This window comes from Stegodyphus dumicola, chromosome 7 (assembly GCF_044657685.1).
Source record: "Stegodyphus dumicola isolate Sdum_Otavi_A_Nest chromosome 7, ASM4465768v1".
Classification (NCBI taxonomy): Eukaryota; Metazoa; Arthropoda; class Arachnida; order Araneae; family Eresidae; genus Stegodyphus; species Stegodyphus dumicola.
In genome coordinates, this window is record NC_140774.1 from 97054799 (window position 1) to 97081930 (window position 27132).

Consider the following 27132-nt stretch of genomic DNA (forward strand, 5'->3'; position numbering starts at 1 on the left):
AAGACTTCAGTAGTTTAATAAAAACAGCTTTTTAAAGCATTATGTTATGATTCCTTACAAAAAAATTCATTGTTTTAAAACGGGGGGGGGGTAACACTGATCCAGCTCTATTTAGCTTTATTCCATATAAAAATACAGTTTCCTTTCACACATCACACAGATTTTTTAATGCCCAAAAGAATAGGAGTACAATTACTCATGGTGAAAACTAGAAGATCCCCGAAATCATAAGATAGCAAATTTATTCATACTTAAATATTTTGAAAAGGAAGCATGAGACATAATCTTCCTGGTTAGGGAAGAAGATCTTGTTTTTAGAAAAAAGACATCTAATGAAATTAACTTCAGTATCATTAAAAAAAAATTGAATTATCAATATACCAAGCTAAAGAAATTAATTATCAAGCAAAGTTAATATTCTTTTTAATAAATTACATCTGTGAGAAATGATTTTGTGAGTTATACGTGTGAGAAATTATTTTTGAATATATTGAGAGGAATATTCATTCCTGATACATTAAAAATTTTTATTCACAAATACAATAATAATACATATAGGGTATTTGTATATAGGGTATTTGCATATAGGGATGATACATATAGGGTATTTGCATAAATAAAGTGCCGAATAACGATTATTGCTGTCTTTAAGTAAGGAACAACTACGAATTTTATTGAAAGAAGAGGAAACAACCCAGAAGTTGAATTCTGTTAAATATGTGCAATTTTATAGCTAATCAATGGAAAGAAAGGAATGACAACATAATTCTTACATCTCATAAAATGAGAGGGTGCTTTCTAATATGTTGAGAATTTTCTAATCATTTGGTCAATAACGTTACGAGAAGCATTTGTCAACAGAAACTGCTTTTAAGTAATTTAGTTCTTGATCAAAGACTGATATGAAGGAGCAAACTCAAAGTGCACAGAAAACAAGGGAATCAAATGAGGCTAACTTCTGTTTACGACATGATTTGAAGGCTTACAGTAAAAACTAGTATTGAATTTGAGTATGTTGTGTGTGGTTAAGATGTTGAGACATGGAAGAGAATTGGTTGTCTCAAGTTCAAAATTAAACTGAATAGCAGGATCAGTGGAATTCATTACTGAGAGAACTTTACTTAAATCGTCTTGATAATAGTGGAATCGCAAAGAGAAGTTTAAAATTTCAAATAATTTTGATTCATAATAACACATATACATATCAACAAGGATAAGACTAAGAGGGCTTCACATGGCTAATCTCCGAGTTTGCTTGTAATACTTATTTTGAAAACAAAATGTATTTGTTGCAGACAGAGTTGAGTAAGGAAAATTAACTCATCGTTTTTGATACAGGAGAAATTAAATTCTTGAAATCGCGTTTTCACGCATTTAAGTGCATCTTCCACTGGAACATTAGTGATTTACATCAAAAGAAACCATGATAAAATTTCTAGAGGAAAAGCCTGTTACTTTTTTTTTTATAAACTCTATTGAATTTTTATGGTGTAAGTGTTATTAATAACAAAACTGGAAATCTGGAAACTAAATCTTTACCTCATGAGTATGAGTCAGTGCTTAAATTTGATACAACAGAGCGGGATGGAATAACAGTTTTATGAATTTTGAATACAGCATATAATCAGACACAATTTGCAATAAATGGGATAAGCTATGTCTTTTGCGAGAGTTGGAAGAATTTGTGAAAATCATATTTTGGACTGTAACTACAAAAATAATGAAAACTGTTTCTGAAATTCATATTTAATTTATTCATTATTTAATCGCTCAATTAGCAGTCATTCAAAGCAAAATGAAGAAAAAAATGAAACCACAAATAAAAGGTTTTGGTTGGTTTGGTTTATTAGATTACGGCAAAGCACTCGAGGGCTATCTGCCTTAAGGAAGGGATGCCTTCGTGGAGAACTTTTGAAGGGAAACTGGCTCATATACATGATACACATGGGGAAAACCGCGAAAACACCCATGCAGCCAGCCCGTTCGCGGGATTCGAACCTCGGACCGAACTATCAGTGTTCAGCAAAAGGCCGACAAGCGAAGTGAAAGCCTACGTGTGTGCGGAATCGAGCTCCAGATTTAATGTGGATAAAGTTCGGTCATTTAGTGCAAAAGGGAATAATTTACATATCAGCGAAATGATCTCGCCGAGAGCTTTAACTTGATATTGGTTTCATGTTGTTATGAACAATAGATCTAGAGTTAAAATCTTTTCAAGATTCTACTCCATTGTCTAAGCATTCGCCATAGAAGAGTGCAAGGGAATACTAATTTTCAGAGAAGTGCATCTCAATAGTGACTCTGTATAAAATGATATCTCGGCTTCCCCCCCCATATGCCAATCTAGCCACAACCAGCATATCATTGAATAGCAGGTATCTTCCGCTTGCCTCCGGAACAAGTTTGGATATTGTAATGTCATCGAGTGTGATAACACAGCATTTTAAATTAGTGTCAAAAAGTGAATTTTTAAAGGAAAATTGTCAATATATTTTCATCCACTGGGAATAGCAAAGCGATGCAACAATAGCAAGGTAGGCCTCCATATTACCTTTATTTGGATGTGCTTCTAATAACTGTAGCTCTATTAGTTGTAATATTATTCAATAATTGCTTTTTACGTGTCTGAATTCATTTCCCCCCTGTCTAACTCCCTTCCTCGTCCTTGAGGATGTCGCGAGGCAGGGCACGACTAACTGACCAGCTCCCTCCCCCCGCAACAGTACCCTTATCCTCAAAGGTCACCTTGGAGCTTTTACACAAGGGAACTTTACACAGCACTGCCATGTAAAGGACTTTGCAAGAACTATTTCCCCATGTTCTTCTGTGTACATTAAGGATTTAACGTTTTCTGGTAGCACAACATTGCTAATTTTGACATAGTATCTTTTCAAGAATTAGAACTTTTTCCTGCAGCAATTTATTGCTGTTTTTGAACACAGTATTTTCTTTTCGATTGTGGTTTATTTTATTTATATAATTACTTCCTTATTATTTATGTATATAATATTTGTCTGATCTTAATATTATTTTTGAAGCACATTGCATAGTGTATTAGTTGAATTTTGTGCTTCTCAGATAATATAATCTCACTTTTATTTTTTTCATTTATAATCATTATAACCGTCAAGTAAGTCTTCGATAAGATAGTTTACATCTTCGACATTTTATTGTTTGTATGCTTTAGTTATTATTTGTATGCTTGTATTATTAATGTATAAGAGTATGTTTTGTTAGTTGCACATTACTGTACCTTGCTTTAATTTTTCCAATCACAATTAAGTACAGTATGCTGAAATTCAAATAATACTCAGTGTCTTCTTAGCCCATCAATATTCCTCTTGCACTTTAGTAATTACTTCTCAATAATACTGACAGTTTTGGCTAAGAATCCCAGGAGTTTAGTAATTAGCAACAGCCATCTCATCATTCATCTGCTTTTTCTTTATTATTATTTTTTAAAAAAATCTTTCATTAAATTTTTTAAATTGTTTATTTTATTTTATTTGTTGTTGTTGTATTATGGCAATTAATGAAACTTCACCCACGAATTCCACTTCTCCAATTCATCACCACCAGCTCCTTTTACTTACGAGCAAGCATCCTCAAGATTACAGACACTGAACACAGAGTGTGATAATATACTAGACTTAGTTTCCTCCAGCACACCAAAGAACAGATTTAGTAAATCGGATAGAGAATTATTAAAGCATTTGTCTTTAGCGTGAGAAGCATCCTCACAGAACAAGAACTGCATATCTCCTGCTTACAGGGTCAAATTGAAGGACAATTGCAGTTCTCTCTATGGCAGTTGCGGAACTCTCAGAAAGCTCCAAGAATTGCTACCTCAGGAAGTTCATTGCACTCCCGCTCAGATAGATTTTGCTCCTTTAGGCGCACCTGAAATTCAATGCAATGACACACTGTTCATCGAAGTCACACCATGTAAGAAAAATTGTCCATCAACATCAGCATCAAAGAATATCCCCACTGCAGTAATTCCGACTGAACATTTCCCTCACGTGCTGTTAATAAGCACTAAAGACTCTAGCTGCACCTCTGAGAATATTAAATCCCAATTAGTTGCAGAACTCCGGCCCTCACAACTAGGGGTCACAATAGTTCAAATTCGGCCAACGCGCTCAAAGGAATTGCTGATCAGGTGCAGAGAGAGCACACATATCTCTAGACTTTGCAAGGCAACTGAAGAACACCCACAATTAAGTGACTACCTCTTATTATGGGAACTCAAACCACCAGGAGAATCCATCGTCTTTGGCGTTCCACCAGAAGCGACTGAGGAAATTATAGTCCAAGCGCTTAAAGACCTCTTGCCACCGTCATCAACAAGTAAAATCTCTCCCAAGAGGTCATTGCCTGGATGGGACGGCAACATAAACTGGATCTTAGACATAGAATCTGGTATCAAGGAAAAGCTGCTAGCAAAGGGAAAGGTTTTCATAGATTTCATGTCTTGTCCTTTTCGCTCTCATGTTCGAGTAGCACATTGTTATAATTGCTAACAATTTGGCCATATTAGTAAAAGTTGACGAGCTGCACCTTCTTGCTCCAAGTGTGCAAAAGGTCACTCAGTGCAAGACTGTCAGTCAGAAGAAGTGAACTGTATCAACTGCCATATTTCTAATTCCATAAAAGGCACAGAGTTCTCAAAAGATCACTTAGCAAGTTCTTCAACATGTCCAATATACAGAGCAGTTCTCGACAGCAAGTCGAAAGCCTTGAACAAACAATTGACCTCACATCTCCACTTCTAAAACTGGCTAACAATCTAAATTTTATGCAGGTCAACCTACAACGCTCAAAAGCAGATGCGTTAAATGCAATTCAGACAATGATACAACTCCAAGCAGATGTAGGCCTTCTACAAGAACCTTACGCTTTAAATGGATATATAACAGGAATCTCAACACTCTTCAAAGTATTCCCGTCTGCAAACTGCCTAGCAGCTATAATTTATAAAGGCCCACTAACTCCAGTCCATAAGAAACCTACAGATCACACAGTCACTGTGCTACTCGAGTCAGTTGCAACCTCACTTGAAATAACGTCAGTCTACTTCCCACCCAGAGCTGATATGACAGCATCACTAGCAGAATTAGAAACTGGGCTAACAACTCAACCCACACATAGAATAATAGGAGGAGACTTTAATGTAACCAGCCCACAATGGGGAGCACACTTGAAAACTCCCCAAGCAAGAATAGTGCAAGAATTTGTAATGTCTTATAACCGGACTATTCTCAATGACTCAGAGTCAAAGCCAATGTTCTGGACCACAAGGGCACAAGGCTGGCCTGATCTAACAATTGCATCAGCTAATACAGCAGCATTAATACAGAACTGGGAAGTCAGCGACTTACCTTCTGTCAGTGATCACTGCATTATCACATTTCACCTGGGAAACTTGCATACCTACTTCATAAAATGCCGCTACAAAACATGCTATGGTGGGCATGAAGCATTCAGAATTCAACTCCAACCACACATAGCAACTCTTGAAGCAAACTTAGATAATTGTCAAAGCCAGAGCAACTTGGTTATCATTACAATCAAATTGTGCAACACTTAATAAAAGCTTGCGATAATACCTTTCGCAAAAGGCCATATTTGCAACCAAAAGCCTTTCTTGGTGGACTCCCACACTAAATTCAGAATGTAGCAAAATCTGGGCTTTGCGCAGAAGAGCACAAGCAACAACAGAGCAGCCCCTTAGAAGTCAAGGCATGCTGGAATTTCACAAGGCCAGGGCGGAATACAAGCACAACATTACGGCTGCAAAACTCTCTTCTTGGATGCACTACTGTTCCACGGTGATGAAAACTTATGGTGTAGTACAGAAAATAGCCTGCGACAAAGTATTTCGACCAACAATGCTGACAGCCTCACTCCTACCTTCTGCTAAGTCAGGTTCAGACGTGGCGAGACGAATTATGGACTGCATATTTCACACAGATAACAACGAAGATAGTTCGGCAGCACAAAGGCATGCAAGGCAGCTCTTCAACAAAGCAAAGAAAAGAGCCACTTCCCACAACATATGAGCTTAACCACATAATAAAATACCTAGCTCCTAAGAAAGCCCCTGTCCCAGATGGGTTAGATAATATGATTATCAAAATCATCTACCAGCATTTTCCTTCCCTACTACACTCCCTTTTCAATGCATGCTGGAGGCAATGTCATTTTCCACAAGGAATGAAAGTGGCAGAAGTAGCCCTCTTCTGCAAAAAAGGGAAGGATCTGGCTCTACCAAGATCATACCAGCCCATCTGTTTATTACCAGCCCTTGGAAAAGTGCTAGAATGTACCATCCTTATGAGGCTCAAACACCACCTTGCAAACACTAATGCTTTGCATCCTAACCAGTATGGTTTTCGGGCCGGAATGTCAACTAAAAATGCATTGGATGATCTAATAACAATGCTGTCAAATAATAAGAGTGCAGACATGCACTCCCTCATTATTTCCATTGATATCCAGGGAGCATTCGACACCATCTGGTGGCCAGACATTATCAGCACCTTGTCCTCTCTTTCCTGCCCTGGCGTGATAATAGATCTCATTAGAAGTTACCTGGACAACAGAGAAGTACAGATTACGATGAATAATGACATCATCACCTAAAAATTACTTGTGGCTGTCCTCAGGGTTCGTGCTTAGGTCCCACCCTGTGGAACTTAGTAGCAAACATTGCATTCCAGCATTTCAGCAACCTTCACCAAGTCAAGATTCTGGCATATGCTGATGATTTCCTCATTATTGTAGCGGGCTGCAGCGATATCCAACAAAGATCACAGGATTGTCTAGATATCTTTGCTCAATGAGCCAAGGAGCATAGACTTGAAATAAGTTCAGAAAAAACTCAAGCCATGATAATAGGACATCGTCATCCCCTTAAAAGAAGAACCTATCTAAAACTACAGGGACATTCATTAAAAACAGTCTCAGAAATGACATACCTAGGTCTCTCCTTTGATAATAAACTTTCATGGACTCCTCATCTTAAAATTCTCAGGCAGCGCATTGGCAATCTCACTAACAATATGAAAAGTACTGCAGGTATGAAATGGGACATACTGGCAAATCTCCTAAAATCTTGGTACAAAACCATTTCAAAACGCTATTTTTGTATGGAGTCTCTATCTGGGGCCAGAATCTCACTTCTACCATGAAGAAAACTTTGCTTTCCATACAAAGAAGTCAACTTCTGCTCATCTGTCGGGTCTATCGGACTTTTCCAACATCTGCTCTACAAGTCATTGCGGGTCTTCTCCCTCTTGATCTTGTAGTCAAGAAGGAAGCAGCAGTGATAAAAGCTACAAGGCTTAGTAAAAATACATCACTGTGGGGACAGAGCATAATCCACACAGACTATGAAAAATACAAATCTCGTTATCTTTGTCACCCAGCACAATTTGACCTTATGGACACCATCCATATAAACTCAGATTCTCTGGTGCAAAATGATCATGCATTATACACTGATGGATCTAAGACAAAGGCTGGCACAGGATGTGGATTCTGCGAATTGGATAAAGGCAGCATTATCTTCTCCTGGAAACGAAGACTGAACGAAAGTAATTCAGTGTTTCAGGCAGAACTCATAGCCTTACACGCAGCAATCATCCACAGTCCTAGGAATGGTCTTAATCAAGTTCATATTTATACGGACTCCGCCTCAAGCCTCCAAGCACTTTCAAGCATGCACAGCAGAAGCCATTTGGTTAACAAAATACAGAGAACTCTCCTTAGTATCCCTATACCTTTTCGTCCTGTACTCTGTTGGGTGCCAGTGCACGTAGGAATACTAGGAAATGAAAGTGCAGACATTGCGGCTAAAGAAGCTGCCAATAGTGCATCCTTACTTGAGTGCCCAACAACACTTTCAACCTTGCTGCTAAAGCATTCCACATGCAAACTTCTTATAAGACAGTGGCAAACCAGCTGGAATGATGCTACAACGGGTCGACGTACACATGCAATGCTCCCAAGTGTAAGCATGGATCTGCAGAGCAAAACTGGCAGCATGTCACATTTCCTAACAGGACATGGACCATACAAAGTCAGCCTATCTGCATAGGTTTGGTCTATCCAACACAGACATCTGCGACTGTGGGAAAGTGGGCAGTCCAGACCACTATTACTTTGAATGCCGCTTGATGGCGAAGTTCCATCTAAAAAAACCAGCACCCACATTTCGGGCAGCGTGGTGGAATAATATTTAAAATAACAATGTTGCTCTATCACAACTACAGGCTATCACTACTTACTGCGCTGCAAAAATGGAGTAACCTGGAACAGCTCTCATCACAGTCATTCCCCAAATAGCTAAATTACTGTTTCAGCTCCTGTAATATAAGTATTTAATTTATATATATATATATTTTATTTATCTTTTTTTTTACATATATGTAGTTATTAAACTCTTTTGTTATAAAAATCTTTGTTCCATCGAATCAAATTCTTGACATATACAAATATTTGTACTCATCCAGTGTAATACATTGTTCATACAGTTATCTAAATTTCGTACTATAAGTGTTCATTCCAATATAGTAAATATGCCAACCTAACACATGAAATACAAATAACAATGCTTCATAATGTCTATATATTTCTGTAGTGTAAAAATACTTCTTCCACATTTATTGTCATCACTTAAATGTATCACATTTGACAGGGTTCGTACACATTTCTGCACATGGAAATTAAGTACTTTTAAGGACTTTTAAGAACCATTCATGAAAAAATTAAGGACCTATAAGCAAATGGGAACTGAATAAATTCAATTAGAAATATTATCTATGCTGAACTTCACTTTTGTAATACCACCCTAAAAATAAAATAGATCCATAAGTAGGATGCATTAGTATTAAATATAATTATTCGTAAGTTTGAGAATAAAATAAAGTTTATGAAATTTATCATTAAATATTTTACACTCATACTAACTTACTAACTGGACATATTTGAAAGAAGATAAGTGACATTTTATTTAAGTTTTACTAACAATTAGCTTACTTGATTTTTTTTATGTCTCATTTTGTCACATACTTACTTGCTCACTCTATGAGTTTAGTAAATAGTAAGTAGATTTTATGTCAAGTGGCATAGGTTAAAGTGAGAAGTAAAATCACAATCAACATGATTCAAAACAAAAGACTGGCTGTTGTCGCCGCTCCTGCTTGCCTAGGAGAGACCTGGTGTAAGCATGGTTCGCAAAGCTGAGGTCTATCTGACACAGTTAGTGTCGTAGCTTCTTGTAGAGTTCCAGGGTTTGTAACTCAGTTAATATAGATTAAGGTCCTAATAATCCACTAAAGCACCAGAGGTGACAAGTTGTTTTGCATTATTTTAAGTCTCACTAGATGCGAAGAATAGGTTTTACATGAATTTTTACAATTTTGTGTTTTATCTTGTGACCACGATAAGGGTTAATGAAAGGCAATAACTTGCTTTAAAATGCAGAGATAATTTTTGAAGGTAACCAGTTATAAGTAATTAAATTGGGTATTAGATAATCTTAGTCATTATGGATTTACATAGCCACTATTAAATTTTATTTATTTTTTAACAGTATTTGTTAAAAAAGCCTTATTAAATTACAATCTAATAAAATTTCACAGTTTAAAATACATGTAATTTATGGCATTGATTCTTAAACGATATTAGGATAATTACACATTAATATTTTGTAGCAACAACACTCAAGATATTTATGCGTCTTTTTAATTTGAAGCCTTCCCAGACATTTTGGCTAATTTATATCAATTTCCTTCTCTAAGCATCTTTTCTAACAGTTAGAACTTCATCTCAATACACAAGACAGTGTTCTCACTAGTTTCTATGTTTTGTATATCCTATCTATGAACCTCTCCAAAATGTACCTATGAGGGTTTACTTGATCTGGTAAAAGTTAAATAGTCCAAAACCCTCCGGACAGATGTGAAGCAAATTATCGCTATATCTGAAAGTAACTACAAAGATTTAAATAAACTTCTTATTTAAAAAGAAGAACATAAAGCATGTTCCCGACACCAGTTAGCCGACAGGACATTTAGCCGACAAGGACACTTAGCCAACAGGTCATCTAGACGACATGGACAGTTAGCCGACAAGGACACTTAGCCGACACGGACAGTTAGCCAACAGGGCATTTAACCGACAAGGACACTTAGCCGACAGGACATTTAGCTGACACACAGAATTCGCTGTCAGGGCATTTAGCTACGAGATAGTTAACTGTCAAGACATTTAGTCAACAGGACACTAAGCCGACAGTGATGTTTAGCTGACGCGTACCCAATAATTATTTAAATTGACAATCAATTACAAAATTTCTCGACTTCTCCATTAAGTTCAATATTTAAGTTATTTTTTTCACCTATCAGTAAAATTCAGTTATTGATTCTTGAAGATCTCATACTCGCTTTCAATTATTGTGTTAATTTAGCATTGTTTGATATGTATCGTGCTGTTTGGTGTATATTGGCCACATTGAAAAAGCACTGAAATTTCTCGTCAGGGAATATGAATTAAATTTCGAAAGGAAAAAGGAATTTTTTTTAGCTAAGAACGGCGGTCACTTCAAATTCCCGTATTAAAATGTAATTCACAATTACTAATGTCCTGTCATCTAACTGTCCGTGTTGGCTAAACGTCCTTTCGGCTAAGTGTCCATGTCGGCTAAGTGTCCTTGTCAGCTAACTGGTGTCGGTTAAGTGTCCGCGACCGAACTAAAAATATGGACTAGTCATCAAAGACTATACAATTTAATTTCATTTTAAGCTGACTCAGTAACTCTATTGTCATAACAAATTCAAACGTCGGCAGCGGTAATGTAAAGACAAATAATTGCAAATTATAAGGGCTGGCAGGAACTAATGCATGGAGCAAGTGGAGGTCAGAAACACATTCTTGTCTTACACTCCAAAAACCTCAGTTTAAAAACTGTTTAAGTGATTTGCATTCTGGTGAGAAAATAGAAATGGGAAATTATAGTAAAGATTGAAATTGTAAACAACTGGGTAATTTACATAATAATATCTGTACATATCTTTGAAAAATAATTTTCCTTTCTCTTAATGTATTCAGTTTTTTTCCTTCCAAGTTTCCTTTTCATTTTAGAGTTTTTGGATTTAATTAAAGATTTCTGTTATTCTAAAAATACTAAATGCATTTAGAATGTATACAGAAAGCTGCTAATTTTATAGTAATAGGAACATTCAGAAGAAATATGAAATATATATGGTAAGTTCCGGTTACAGAGCTGGTGTGGCAGAATTTTTTGAATTTATTCACACATCGAGCAACAAAATCTAGAAATGTCAAAACTTTTAGAATTTAGAACAGGCATTGGAAGCAAAATTTACAAAGGCACCAAGCAGCCCAATTTAGTGTGTATGATGCATTAAGACATATTAGATAAATCGTTTAAATTGTCAGTTTTCAATTTCTTTACTAATAAAAAGAATTATTTTCTATAATGCCTGTCCATATGATAAGATTAGAAGCATTTTTGATATTTTATGCTTGTGCCTAGTGAAAAATAAAGAAAATAAAGGGAAGATAAAAATATTAAGAAAAGGATTCTAGTATCAGAACTAAAACATTCAACTATTATGTTTTTATTGCTCTTCCAGATGTTCTCCAAAAAGTAAGAAATTATGTATTAACACCATGGAGACATTTTTCATTTTGCCACATTTTTCTGGAATCTTCAAGGTCTATAAATCTTGCCTTCAAATCTTTCTAAACTTTCCAAGCTGCAATGTCTAAAATCCTAAAGAAAAATTACCCCTGCCAATTCAGTAACAGCAAAAAGCCAGAAAAAAAATTTTCAAATTCAAAAAAAAATTTTTTTTTTAAAAAATCGGATAAAAAATGTGTAAAATTAATTTTATAGAGAAAACTGATACATATTGAGACAATTACATGAGGAAACTCTTACCAGGAAAAAATTAAAAAGAAAAATTTAATTAATTACATAGCTATTTTGCTTTTGCTAAGAACCATTTCGTAAATTGTGCTTTATAGCATTATACCTTGCTTATTTTTCAGATTCAAAATATTGTATAAAAAGTGGGTAAAATGGAACTTTATAATACGACAACAAAAAATAAAAATGCTTTATTTTAATGTTATTCCTTAAATGTAATTACTATACAAATAAATGTAATTGTTATTTTAATGAATGTAATTATTATTTTAATGAAACTTATCAATGTTACAATTAAAAATCGTCGAAAAATTCCCAGATCTTGGAATTAAAAATTTTCTATAGAAACTGATCTTGAAATCGCCAATGTTGATACGTCACTAAATTTAGAGCAATTTAATAAAAGAATTCACATCCCCAAAAGCGAAATGTTGTTTAAGAGCTCTTCACTAGAAAAAATGAAATAATTTCGAATACTTTATGTTTCACACTTGCTCAGAAACTCTATCCACCCTTTATATTAGAAATAGGAACAAATTATAACCCATGAACGCATTCACCCATTCAAAAGATAATGATATTTGTCAGAGAATTACCAAAAATATTCCTCCAAAATGCTAATTCACACTCAAAATGGCAGTCATAAAAACAGTCAGAAATCTCAGATGATTAAAAATTAAGGACCATTTGATGATTTTGGCCGAAATTAAGGACTTTTAAGGACCAAAAATCGATTCTAAAAAACTTAAGGACTTTTAAGGACTCTTAAGGATCATATGAACCCTGATTTGACTTATTTATACACCAAATGTAGTATTCATTTAATGCACTGCCAAATGCATATATGTGTATACATACAATATAATTTCCCTTATATATAGTATTGATTTATGTTATAAGAATATTCACATGTAATACTGTGCTATTCAAAATATATATAGAAAATAATATGTACTGAATAACAGACATTGTATGCCAATGTAACTAATTTCCGCAGAAATGACGTTCAATTCCGTACGGCAAGAACTAGACGGATGTCATCTTCGCGGTGTATAGTGTTCAGCCACATTACCGCTCGGCTGCTGGTGGGCGCCCACAAATAAAAGAAAAGCTATATTTGCGCATGTACGTTGCAGGATTCATTATTAGGCAAAGATGCTGAAAGAGAAAAGGGCTTGCTTAGAGAGATACCAACATTCCGCCTGACGCTGAAATACTAATATCATGGTTCATCATGAATTCTTTTGAGGTAAATCACCAATGTTCCAGTGGAAGGTGCACTTAAATGCATGAAAACGAGATTAAACGATGAGTTAATTTTCCTCACTCAACTCTGTCTGCAACAAATAAATTTTGTTTTCCAAAATAAGTATTACAAGCAAACTCAGAGATTAGCCATGTGAAGCCATCTTACTCTTATTCTTGCTAATATCTATATGCATTATTATCAATCAAAATTATTTGAAAATTTAAACTTCTCTATGTGGTTTTGCTATATTGATGATACCTTTAATCTGTTTGATGGGAATCAAGACAATTTAAGTAAGCTTCTCTCAATAATGAATTCCACTGATCCTGTTTTCCACTGATCCACTGATCAGTTTACTTCTGAACTTGAGACATACAATTCTCTTCCATTTCTCAATATCTTAGTCACATACAACATATCCAAACTGAATACTAGTTTTTACCATAAGCTTTTATCTGCTTGCCTTCCACCATACTTCAAATCATCTTCCACCATACTTCAAATCATGTCATTCCACTAAAGAGAAGCTAGCTTCATTTGATATCTTCGTTTTCTGTGCACTTCAAGTTTGCTCCTTCAAATTAGCCTTTGATCAAGATTTAAATTACTTAAAAGCAGTTGCTATTGATAGAGGCTTCACCTAACATTATTGACCAAGTTATTAAAAAATTTTCAACACACCAAAAAGCCCCCTCTTGTTTTAGAATATTACAAGAATCCTGTTATCATTCCTTTCTTTCTATTGATTAGTGATAAAAGCATGCACATTTTACAGAAATTCAACTTTCCGGTCCCATTCTCATCTGTCAATAAAATTCGCACCTCTATACTTAAGGACCCCATTCCAGATATGAACTCCTGGGGTCTATACAGGATTGCTTACCAACGTGCTTAAGTTACATTGAGCAAACTAAGAAAGCTTTCACTATGCACTAAGGAGCATGAAGTACAAGTTAGGAAAAAAGAAACAATTCTCTGTTGCCCAACACTGTTGGTCAGAGAAACACGTTTTCCATTTTCTGCAGTCAAAATTACTCAAAAAAATCTTCCGTATGTGAATTAGATTTTTAAGAGTAGTTTCACATTCATAAAAATCTTTCAGTTCTACTTATCCCAATTCCAATATCTCTTTACCCTGAGCTTTTAAGAAAATTATTGCATAGTTGTTTTCATTTTTGATCCATAGAGGGCGGCAGTAGTGCAAATTCCTTCCTCTCATTCTTATCGCTGGCTTCTCTTTACTTATTTACATTTCTGCAGTTATGTTCTACATTTAAACTTTTGAAATTAGTCCTGGAAATTTCTGAATATTACGCTTTTTTTTTTATTGCTTTATCCTGTAATAATACAGGGCGTTGTTGTCCTTCTTTCTTTTGATATGTAGTGCGTATTTTCATGAAATTTATTTTCGTGATATAATTATGTAGAACTAATAAAGATGCTTATACTAAGTCGTGAATCTTTCTTCATTTTTTCAGCTTGTTATACAAAACGTTCCTGTTTTCTTATTCTTTTGATAAACCTAGAAATCACTCTTTTTCTAATCTGCTAGTTATATAAATGAATATTGTTGGAAAATAACATATGCAAAAAAAGATAATAAATGCTATTTAATTACAGAGCTTTAGGAGGATTTTTAAATAATGCTGCCACTCAAGAGCATATATTCTTTCACTTAAATGTGATACCAGGCATGTGCAGAAAGTAGCTTTGTTTCATTCTCTGCCCCCCCCCCCCCACAGTGTTCTAACAGAGCTCCGAGCATAAGCGATATTCAATTTGTAATTCATTTTTTTAATGCAAGGAACATGAAGCCTGCTGAAATTCATCATGAAATTACCAAGATTTATACCAAAAGAGCAATGAGCATTAGCACGGTAAGAAAGTGACTTAATCTTACACATCTTTACAAGCCAAGTGACTTGGCAGTGTTTTGACGTTTCTTACCCGATATACTGATGAAGAACTTTTAGCCAATTAGTGACTGGTGACAAAACTTGGGTTCATACTGTAACCCCAGAATTTAAAAAGCAGTCAATGGAGTGAAGACACACAGGATTCCAGAAAAGCAAAAATTCAAAACATCAACATCATTTCTTGAAAGCTGTTAGTATTTGCATTTTTGACATTAAAGTAAGTTTTTTTTTTTTTATATTTCCATTAAAATTCCATTATTTAAAATTCATTATCATTATTATTTTTTCTGATATGGTTCTTAACTTGGCAAAACATCTTTCTTGGCATTTTGGTCACCTTTAAAATTGACAAGCACCCAATTTACAGTATGCCACAATGCTGAAAGCAGCATAGTGAAACAAAATTGGGTTTATCAGCTGTTGGGAAACCAATCTGCCACTGACATCCAGCTCATAAATTATAAGCATCATATGTTGGGATACAAAAGAGATACTAGTTAAATTTCTTCCTGGGGGTGAAACTAACAATCCTTCCCAATACTGCAAGACTTTGAAAAAAAAAAAACCTTGATGTGCAGTCCAAAACAAAAGAGGAATGCTTAGTCAAGGAATTTTCTTGCTTCATGACAATGCTTGACCTCATGCTGCTTATGTCATTTAAATTGAGGAATTGGTTGGTAGCCATTCATTCATTCTCTTCCCCTACAGCTCAGACCTGACACCATTTGACTATCATTTATTCCTGCACATGAAGCATCACTTTGGAGGTCAACCTTTTCAAAGGAAGGACATAAAAAATGCTAGTCATCAGTGGCAGGAACTTTCTCTGAGAGAGGTAAGTTAATCATCTGCTATGACAAATGCCTCAACATCAGTGGAAACTCTATAGAAAAATAACTAAAAAAAAATGACCTTTCATGCAAAAATAAAATTGGCTTGAAAAAACATTTGTGGCTTTTTTTTACAAAATGGAGCTCACATCCTGGACACCTTATATTATTATTATTCTCCCCTCACTTAATATTACTCATCATAATTTTTACATATTTTATTATATTCAAACTCACATTATCTTTATGCAATTAAATAAAAGTATATTCCAAAATCAGAGCTTAACTGAACCTTACTCTCTAAATGCTAATAAATTAGTTCTGAAGTCTTCACTCTGATAATCAAGAATATTGTCAGCTCCAAGATTTTGTAGCATTTCCACTGCATCTGTAGAACACGTTACTGTGACATCAGCACCCCAAGCTTTCAGCAACTTAAAAAAAAAAAAAAAAAAAAAAAAAGTATTGTGTACTCTTGTATGTATTATTTTTGCTTTTACGCAAGTTATTCATAGCAATTTTAGACACACATAACTTTGTAATTTAGCTTTAAAGTCTTTCTATAAGATTAAAAGACTGTCATGATGCAACATAAGTAAAAATTCAACATGTCAGTTGTAATTCAGTTAATACGTAATATAATCCAACATTTTTATTTAAGCAGCTATATAATTTAACTACTTTTAATAACTTCAGATTTTAAGCCTGATGCTAATATTTATGTAAAAAAATTCCATTATTTTTTTAATACTCATGAATTCTGAAAGAATACTTTTTTGACACATGCTAACAATATACTTATTTATAAGGTCCTGTATAAAGCACTATATTAATAGCTATATAATTGATTGAAATTCTATAAATATTTCATATGCTTTCTCTTAAAAGCATCAAAATAAAATAATCCCTTTTGAGTTAATTGAGTTAATGAACATCTTCTAGCTCCTTTGACAGATGTCATTATTTGTGTTAGCTGTTAACAGCTTCATGTATTAAATGTAAAACTGATTTTCGAGTTTATGTATATAAGAATTTAATCTATTCTGTATTAATTACAAACTTTCAACACTGCAGACCTTGTAAAACAGAACAGAATTCTAGAACAGTTTCTAATACTACATGCCTAACTGTAATTGATTATCAAGCTATGTTCAAAGCTACTTAGATACTTATTGGTTTTTAATGACTAAGTACCATAGTATCAGTGATTAATTGCTAAATAATATAGATAAGCTAAAACCATAATTGAGACCAAGCAATAAGAATTAAAAATTGCTTTTTTCTCTTCTTAAAAAATAGTACTTTTTGAATCAAACTGATACCAAATGGAATTGGTATTTTATTTTCAATTTACCATCATGTGAAAATGAATTGCATTTTTCCAAGAAAGCATTATTTCACCCTCCACCCAAATTTGTAAAAATAGGTATGAAATGAAGTTATTTACCACTGGTAAAGTTATATGGAGATGCAATGCGAAAAACTGTCGAAAAAAGAAAGGTCTTTGTATCAGCAACTATTTTGTTTCTTCCAAAAATCACATTCCTAACAGGGGTTAACTACTACTGCCGATTTATGGTCACTTGAAAAATTAATTAAATTCTTTTTTTTTATTTTCAATAAAATTCCATTATTTAAAATTCATTATTATTATTTTTTATATTATGTTTGAACTTTTCTTTCTTGGCATTTTGACCTATAAAACTGAAAAGTACCAAAATTACAGTATGTCACGATGCTAAATGAAGAAGCACAATGAAACGAAGGTTGGGTTTGCTATTGGGAAACCATTCTGCTACTGACATCTGAATACATACTTACAATATAGTATGTAACTTACATATACAATAACATATTCATATATATATACAATATTATACATATGCATAAAATTACATATATGTAAGATTAAAAAATATGTAAATCAAAATTATAATTTATACTAGCAATAGCCTCTAATTATCCCTATCTATTCTAAAAATAGTAATGCCTTTTTCTGGACTTCATCTTTCTAGGATCAAGCCATATCATATAACTTGCATAATGTCATCAGACATAGCCAATTTGGAATTTGAACTCAAAATTTTGAACAAATTCAAAATTTTGAAATGGAACTTTTTTCCTGGTAAGCTCTTCTATACTGGAAAGCTGCATATCTTTAACTTCTACCTCTCTTCCCATTAAGATGCTATTTCGCTGCACTCTTTTCCTATCACAACAGTGTCAAAAATGTAAATGTTCTTGATTAGATATGATAAGAATACCAAGTAAATTGTGGCTGAAAGTGACAAATGAATATTGAGATGAATATTAAATCTGCCTTGACTGACAAGTTTGCTGTTCTTATTGGATTCAACCTTCTACGTTCTACACCATCAACACTGCTTTTTTTCATTACAAACATATACACTGCACACATAACTCTCATATACAATACAATAGTTCTACTTTAACAACAGCTGCTATCATTTTTGGGTTGTCAGCACATATTTTTGTACATATGTATTGATATTCAAGATCTAATTTCCAAATCAACTTTTTTTATCAATATGTAAAAGAAATCCACATACCTGTACAGCAAAAGTACCAACACCACCTGATGCACCAGTCACAAGAACTCTGAAAAAAATGGAAAAATTGATTTAATCACAATAAAAGTTTATTTTTATAATCATACAATGAAGAATTGTACAAAAAATGTATTATTAAATATATAGTAAATTATAAAGAGAAATTAAATAAATAATATAAATAGAAGTAATAAATCAGATTTTGCTGGCTTTTATAAATTACTCTTAAAAGCCCATGAGTAGAAAAGAATAACAAAGGAATTACGTGGGAGGAAGAAACTGATGTAAAGAAATGAATTCTTTGTATTTTCTTTCTTTTCTTTTCTTTTCTTTTTTTTTACACTGGGGAACAATTTGTAACATAATTTCTGTTGAGTTCAATTTTTGAGTTGTTTTAGAGTTAAATAGACATGCTGATTTCAGAACTGTGGATAGTTTTCTTCCTATCATATCAATTTTTTTCTGTGCACCTTATTATGTGAATGTGACCACTCTCTGTTGCATTGAGCATGGATCATAGGAAGTACTACTGCACTTCTATTGTCTGACATAAACCCTCCAACAGATGTCGCATGAATGACAGTGCAGGAGACCAGCGACAAGTGCATACTTGTTTGGACTAGTTCAGTTATGGCTGAGATATTGTAGAGAGACATTCTGTTTCGCTCTGATAAGTGCATTCTAACATGGACTCAGAGTTCTTGTTTGCATACGAGGTTAGCAGTGTTTAGTTTTTAGTTATGTATGGACTGAGACTTTTCCTTATGTCTGCCCCTGGTATTTCGCATTGAATAAACTTAAGCAGCTCCAATTTGTTTTGTTATATATGTGTCAGTTTTACCATTTCTATTCAAAAGACAAACATCAGTATATTTGTCAGGCAGAACTATTTTACTCTCAAAGTGCACAAGTAGTGTGTCAAGAGTTTATGTATGCCGATAAAGAGAAGACATTCTAAATTTCCACTTGGTATATACCTATGACTTGATCACTCCAGTGATTGTTACTTTTGTATAGTGAAGTCAGGATATAACAAGAAAAACAAATGTAAAATAGAGTATCCTGGTTTACCATCAGGCTATATGCTCAGTGTTTCACTCAGCTGAACTTTCAGTGCCAGTTTTCGAAAAGTTACTTTCTTTGGGAATACAAGAATATGATTCCGGTGAATATCAAATTGACCCCAAAGTTGAATATTTTAAACTGAAAATGATTCTTTCCATAAGAGATTTGACCAACATAAGAATGATTTGGCTCAAGATTTGGAATGAACCAAGAAAGCTTCAGAGCTGTTAGCATCAAGATTGCATGAGAAAAACTTGCTTGAAAAAGGAGCTAAGTTATCCTACTTTCGATAAAAAGAAGGTGCATTTCTGCAATATTTTGGAAGTGGTGATAGATTTGTGTATTGCCATAACATATATGGTTTAATGAAAAAATTCAGAACTTCAGCCTATAATAAAACTCAATGCCCACTGTTAATCGATAGCTCAAAGCTGAGCTTGAAGTGTGTAATCCACCACAATGGAAATTTATTTGGTGCAATTCCAATATGTCAATCAATTTGTGTGAAGAGACCACCAAAGTGGATATACCAGTATCCCTGCTTCTTGGGTGTGTGGGATAGCAGAGCTCATGAGAAATATTGGGTGCAATCAAACTGGCCACCAAAATCTGAGCTGAAACTTGGTGATACAAATATTTTACATCAGCCAGTTGCCGACAGAAAAAACATAACACTTCCACCTCTGCATATAAAACTGGATCTGGAGAAGCAATTTTTTAGAGTTTTGACAACTGAAGAGGACTGTTTCAAGTACCTCATTTCGGCATTTCCTAGCCTGTCATTTGAAAAGATGAAGGCCAGTGTGTTTACTAGTTTACAGATTCAGCAGCTTTTTAAAGAAGAAAACATTTCAGCAGAATAATGACAGAACATCAAAAGAATGCTTGGTTGGCATTAAAAAACATTGTCAAAGACTTTATTGGAAATACACGAACACAGAATTACAGCAAAATTGTCCAGCAACTTTTGGAAAGCTTCAAAACGCTTGGTTGCAACATGAACATCAAACTGCATTTTTTACATAGCCATCTTGGTAACTTCCTAAAAAATTTTGGTGCAGTCAGCGATGAGCAAGGTGAGTGATTCCACCAAGATTTGAAGGTTATGGAGGCATGGTACCAGGCAGACAATATGTACATATCTGACAAAAGTTGGAGCATCAAGCGAGAATGTTTTCAAACGAAATAACTACAGAAAAAGCACAAACAAAAATATTCTCATTAATATGTATGTTTAACCATTTGGTTTAGGGGGAAAAAATTCACTATTTTGTATGAGCAAAATTTAGTTTGCAGTAACAATATATAGTATAGTATGAATAAAACTATTCTTTGTGAACAGTATATTTAGAAAGTTTTCCCTTTATATGCATATTTTGTATGACTTTTGAGACAAAGAAGAGGTATCTTGTAGTTCAAAAAGTTGACACAATAGACAAAAGCTGAGATTATTTTTGGATTCAGAAGCCAAAAGTTAGTAAAATAAAGTGAAGATCTAAAACAGCAAAAGTGCTGTTCCTCAGCGTTATCAACTCATATTACTTTGAACTCTCATTTTTAGATGAAATGAGCAGTTCATCTATCTTGGAAAGTAGTTTCAAAGTAGTCCGATTCAAAATAATAGTTTATACAGTACAAAGTCCAAGATCTTGAATGACCTAAAATCCAAATATCAAAGCCACCACCACCGTTTTTTTTTTTTTTTTTTTTTTTTATGCTTTACGCATAAACATTTGATTCCCCTCCCATGCACATAAGAAAACATTACCACAGGCCAAAAGATTACATTTAGGGCTATTTGAATTAAGAATAACTGATTTGTTATTCACATAAACCAGAAACAGCGCCAGGGCTCGTATGGCCACATCAGGTGGCAGAATTTAGGGAAGGCACTTGGTAGCAGAATATAGAACCCACAGAAACTGCATCTAGCATCGACCCTCTTTAAGTATATGTGGGAATTTATTTATTCAATACTCAGCTAAGCCTTAAGCATTTGCAATGATACATAGCCATCTCATGATAGATAGCCAAATATGTATAGTGAACAAGATAGCTAAATTTTATGATGATAGCTGCGAATTTTAAAGATTTTCGGATATCGCAAACCAAAGGTGAAATTTTCCAGTTAACGGATTTTGTAAAGAAATGTGGAGAAGCGGTAATAAAATGAATATGATATAAAAGAAGTTTTTCATTGTGATGAGAATGCTCCTTAATCATCAGTCAATTAATGGATGGCAAAATCTGTAGTATAGTTCTAAATCCAGAAAATACCGCTACCGATAGTGAAGAAAGTGACAGAGAGGTTACTGAAAACGAAAAACATTCGATTGACAAGTTAGTTGGAATTATCCACACAGCATTTATAGAACTTCAAAAATGTAACTGAACAAGAAATTATGTCTGTCTACAAAATTAAAGAGAAATTATTAGCACAAAAAAACGAAGTAACTTAAACAACTAACATTGAAAGAAATGTTTAAACAAATAAATATTAAGCTTTTTTTTTTATAAATTTTGATACCCTATAGATCATAAATGTTTATTCTTTCATAAGTAACGATTTCATATTTTTAATTTTACAATTTTTGCATGCCATCTTACTAGATTTAAACTGATGATCTAATATCCGAAAAAATCTCAAATCCAGAATTACCGAAGTCCCGACGAGTCCGGATCTCGAACTTTGTACTGTATCACTAAAATTGAAAATACACATATTTGAATACAAAAGAATTAAAAAAGTATACATTTGTCACAGTAAATTAATTCTTGTTTGAAAATAGACAGAAGATTTTGCATCAAGATATGCATTATTTGATAACCATTTTTTGTTAAAAATGGTACTTTCTGACTTTCTGCACCCCTATCGAAAATGTATGAACGCATTGCTGATTAACTTTTGACTAAGATAATGAATGAAAAGCAACAGACATTTTCAGAATGGTGCTAAACTGAGAATTTCACACAAGTGCAATTGATTAATAAAATTGAAAATGCAAGAAACATTGCATATTAAACAGTTATTTATTTATTTTTCCTTTTTTTATTTATTTCTTTCCATTTTTTTGGTACTGTTGTTCTTTTTATGCATAGAGTGATTTGTTTTTACTTAAAAAAAAAAAGATCAGAAACTTGTGTAAATTCACCATTGTACAACATCAGCATTGGACACCAGCCACAACATACACATCCTATATGTACACCTGGGTTACCACATAAATGCTTTTGGGTTACATTCTGGGTTGCCATAAAACTAGCTTGGCAACATACAATTTTGCCCTAAGAATATTTTTCTTTGCAACTTTTTGGTGTATGTGAATGGGGGAAATCTAAAAATAACTTAAAATACTAGTAGATATTTTTAGCACAAGCATTAATCAGTGCAATGTGAGTTACATACAAAATGTTTTACTTCAACTGATACTTGATATCAATGTCCTTTTGGTTCATGGCACAATATCATCATACTTCCTATTCATGGCACACTATTATATATTTTCTCATCAGATTAGTCTTTCTTGAGGCACAGCTGTGAAATTTCATAGCATGTCCTTTAAGAACCAAAGTATTAAAATATTTCTGTTTTGCAAAATTCAGATTGTTAGGTACTTGAGTTACAACTGCCAAAAATGTTCTCAAAATTATGAAAATTTTGTATTCTTAGCAATGCACACATACATATTTTATCTCTGGCATAAAACACAGTAAACCTATGAAATTTGTTTCTTATTATTTTATGCAAAATCTTCAAGCAATACGTACTTCAGTATTTAAAATATCATTCAAATCAATAGCCACTGCAGTATTTAAAATATCATTATATACCTTTTAACATACTTAAAGTTAAGTTTATCACACAGATCATTAATTAAGATAAATAATAAGGAAAATGTGATTTAAGCTGCAATATATGAAGGAATTAAGACATCTGTTTAAACATCCAGCAAAAACTGAGTCTTAGAACTTCAGTACATGTATACAATAATCCAGTGTAATTATTTAAATTTCTTTTCAAAGGAAATGTAATCGGCTCATAAGCACAGGATGATAAGAGTAACTTTGAATCACTCTAATGGAGGGAAAAATTGTTAAAAATAACTGTCTCCATATTATGAAGATGTCATTACGAACTTACATGAAACATTTATAATCTAACATTCAAAAGATATAACAGAAAAACAATTCTTCAACAGCCCTGATGTTCCGCCAAGAGGTGGTAGTGGTAATGGAGTTCCTGGCGCATAACCTGAAAAATTATATGCGCCAAACACACGTTAGATATATCGAAACAGCTTATATACTAGCACAATTTATCGCCAAACATATGTTTAAAATTACAGCAGATTTATGAAATCGAATGAAGTAATAAATTATTGAATGCTGAGATGAATATGCATATAAAACTTAGATACTGATTTCAATCAAAACATGAGATAATTAAAATACACAGTATTAAAACAGAAAGACACAACTTTAAAACTGAATCAAATTAAACAGTAAAGACCCATTTCTGTCAAGTATTGAGATAAATCAGTACTGACCTATTTTCCGATTATATGCTCAACAGCCAAGGCACATTTATTAAAATGCTTCAGATGACATTTAAAATTCAAAAATTATTAAAAATGATGCACAGAAAAAATACTATCACAGTGAGGACATAATGGTTCATTTTCCACTTTCAGAAGATAACTGTGAGTGATTTGGGAGTGGCCGATTCTAATAAGAGTTAACAGGACTTCTTCCCTCCAGTTTCTAGAACTCTTTCAAAATTCCACTCTAGGTTTCAAGCTGTTCATCCCAGATTTTTTGCCATTCATTTAAGACTTTTTTCTTGATTACCTTGCTGACATCTCTTAAAGGAACGAAGTGACTGAATTGTTCAACAGCAGATTTTAGCTGTACCTTCCAACTCATTATATTTTATTCATATACACCCAAGAACCCAGCAGTATAATTTGGTATCCACAGCTCTTTACGTTTTTATTCAACATTAAAACTTAATTTTACCAATTAAATACCAAATTTATAAATAAATTTAAAATACCAAATTTTAAATGTCGGAGAATGTTTCTAAAGCTTTTAGAGCACTAATGAGTCAGAATAAATAACAAACTTTCTTTGGGATAGTTCAGATATGGATAAAAAAGCATAATAAATAGCAGGTCAATTAGAATGACACAACTGAACACATAACACACAGTCTTCCCAACATATGATTTTCAGTTATGAATGACATTCCGACATGACTGATTGCTTTCGACCGTCCATATATATGGGAGTATAATGGATACTGTACCTTTGTCTCTGTTTAAGAAAAGTTGTTGATATATGATCCCATGATAGTATTTCTTTTGTCAAGATGGTTGAAAATCCCAAGAGATAAATTTAAGCATTCTCCCAAGGTAGAATTTTAAAATTCTTTATTGACTAGATAAATACATCAGACATGATTCCCTAACTAGTGACCAAACCCTTACACAGAAGGAAGAAATAAAAGATGGTCATGCTCTAAATAAGGGGTCACACATATCATCATGCATCAGAACTTTACACAGATGGTCAGGTTGTGATAATATATTGAAATAATACTGAAGGGACAAAACTGCTCACGTTTTAACTAGAGCGATGGTTCATAATAGTCAACATTCAGGCTCCGAACTGGAGATGTTCTGAAAGCTCCAGAACAAATTCTCAAGGCCTAATAATGAACAAGATCCAGTTTAAAAAAAATTGAAGATTGTGCCAATCTATTAACAACTCAGATACTCCAGTCTGCAGTGCATGAGCACTCTGTAAATAGAAAGCACTGAGCCATGTTCGGCACCTCAGAAGGTTTCCATCAAGACCGTTAAAATATTTAGTGTTTCGAAACACTTCCTCCTCAGGTACATGACATGGAGAATGCAGGTCAGCTTTTGGTTGAGCATCACTCCTAGAAACTTGACTTTGGGTACAACGGGAATAATTGATCCTTGAAGTTGAAGCTTAAGCTCAGGATGCAGATTTCGCTTTCCTGAAAAGTGTACCCAAACAATCTTTTGTTCTGAAAAGATAAATCCATGTCTTTCTGATCATTTTTCAGTCCTGTTCAGAGTCATCTACAACTTTCTTTCAACATATCTCATATCTGCATCACAGTAACTTGTTTGAAGGTCATCAACATATAATGATCCTGAGAAAGTAGGACAGAGTTCTTTGAAAATAGTACTTATTTTTAAACTAAACAATGTAACTCTTAAAACACAACTTTTAGGCATAGTCTCTTCTTGACTAAATACATTTGAGAAAACAGAGCCAATCGTCAGTTGAGAAGTTCTAGCCTTAAAAATATTCTATGTGAAAACCGCTAAGTTGCCACATAAGCATAAAAGTCACGCAAAATACTGTAATTCCATGCCTTACCGTACATTTTCACAATGTCAAAAGACACAGAAACAAAATGCTTTCTTTTGAGAAATGCTTTACGGATTGAAGTTTCCAAAAGGAGAATATTACTGAGGGTTGTTCTACCTTTATGGAAATAACTCTGATATGGTGACATCATGCTATATTTTTTAAGAATTAAACTAGGCGGTGGTTTACCATTTTTTCCAACAGCTTGCCTATGCAACTTGTAAGTGCTATAGGACAATAGTTGAGGGAATTTTTGGATCTTTCCCAGGCTTAGCTATACGTATAACACCTCTCTTCCCTGCAGTGGGAAAAGTGTGTTCTTTCCAGATTCGACTGTAAACAGTGAGAAGGAAAGCTAATGATTTACAATAGAGATGCTTCAGCATTTCATATCTGATACCATCTGGACCTATATGTTTCTAATGAAGCTTCCTCTAGTTCAAACATCGTAAAATCACCATTAGATGGCTCTGACTTACATAAGCTTTAAAAAAAAAAAAAATGCTGGTGGTTAATTGCTACTACTAAAAACGGTAACAAAGGACTCACCAATAACAATTGCAATTTCTTCTGTGGTGTTAAATATTTGACTACTTTTTTTTTTTCTCAAAATGGAAAGTATGTGGTCCTTATACATTCCACATAATACATCCCTCCTTTCCTAACTCTCGTCCATACTTGTTTACTTGGGTGCAGAGGATGTTATTGACAACACATAGTATACACATCTTTCATCTTACTTTTCCTGCATTTGCTTTTTTGAAGGTTGTAAGGTTTGACAAAGTGGGGTACTTCTGAAAAATGTACCAAGCTTTTCTCTGTTATCTGAGAATTTTTTGGCATTCATGGTTCCACCATGGTTTTGAATATTTTCATAGTTTTCCTCATGTCACAGGTACAAAGGATATTGCTGCCTGCATTATAAAATCAGTAATGGCTTTCTCTGCATAATCGATAGGCACATCTTTTCATTTCTTCTTTGAGCTCTGCAAGAGATTAGAAAGAGTTTCCAGTCCGACCTATCAAGTACAAAACAAGGAGATATTGACATGGGATTTGCTCCTTCTCATGTAAGAATTATAAAAATAGGAAAATGATTTTTATTATAAGGATAATTTCCAACACTAAAATTGCAGAAGGG

General features: G+C 33.7%; 1 protein-coding gene across 2 annotated transcripts in view; it reads right to left on the bottom strand.

Annotated features, from left to right (window-relative positions):
- The window catches only part of LOC118179823 (NAD(P)H oxidoreductase RTN4IP1, mitochondrial-like), a 91668-nt gene that overhangs the window by 32275 nt on the left and 32261 nt on the right, over positions 1–27132 (bottom strand). For both annotated transcript variants that reach the window (XM_085820620.1, XM_085820619.1), the window contains 2 exons: positions 18525–18573; positions 16252–16388 (listed from right to left, as the gene is read on the bottom strand). In XM_085820620.1, coding sequence (XP_085676746.1) covers positions 16252–16388; positions 18525–18573 — 186 coding nt within the window. The remainder of the gene's footprint in view (positions 1–16251; positions 16389–18524; positions 18574–27132) is intronic.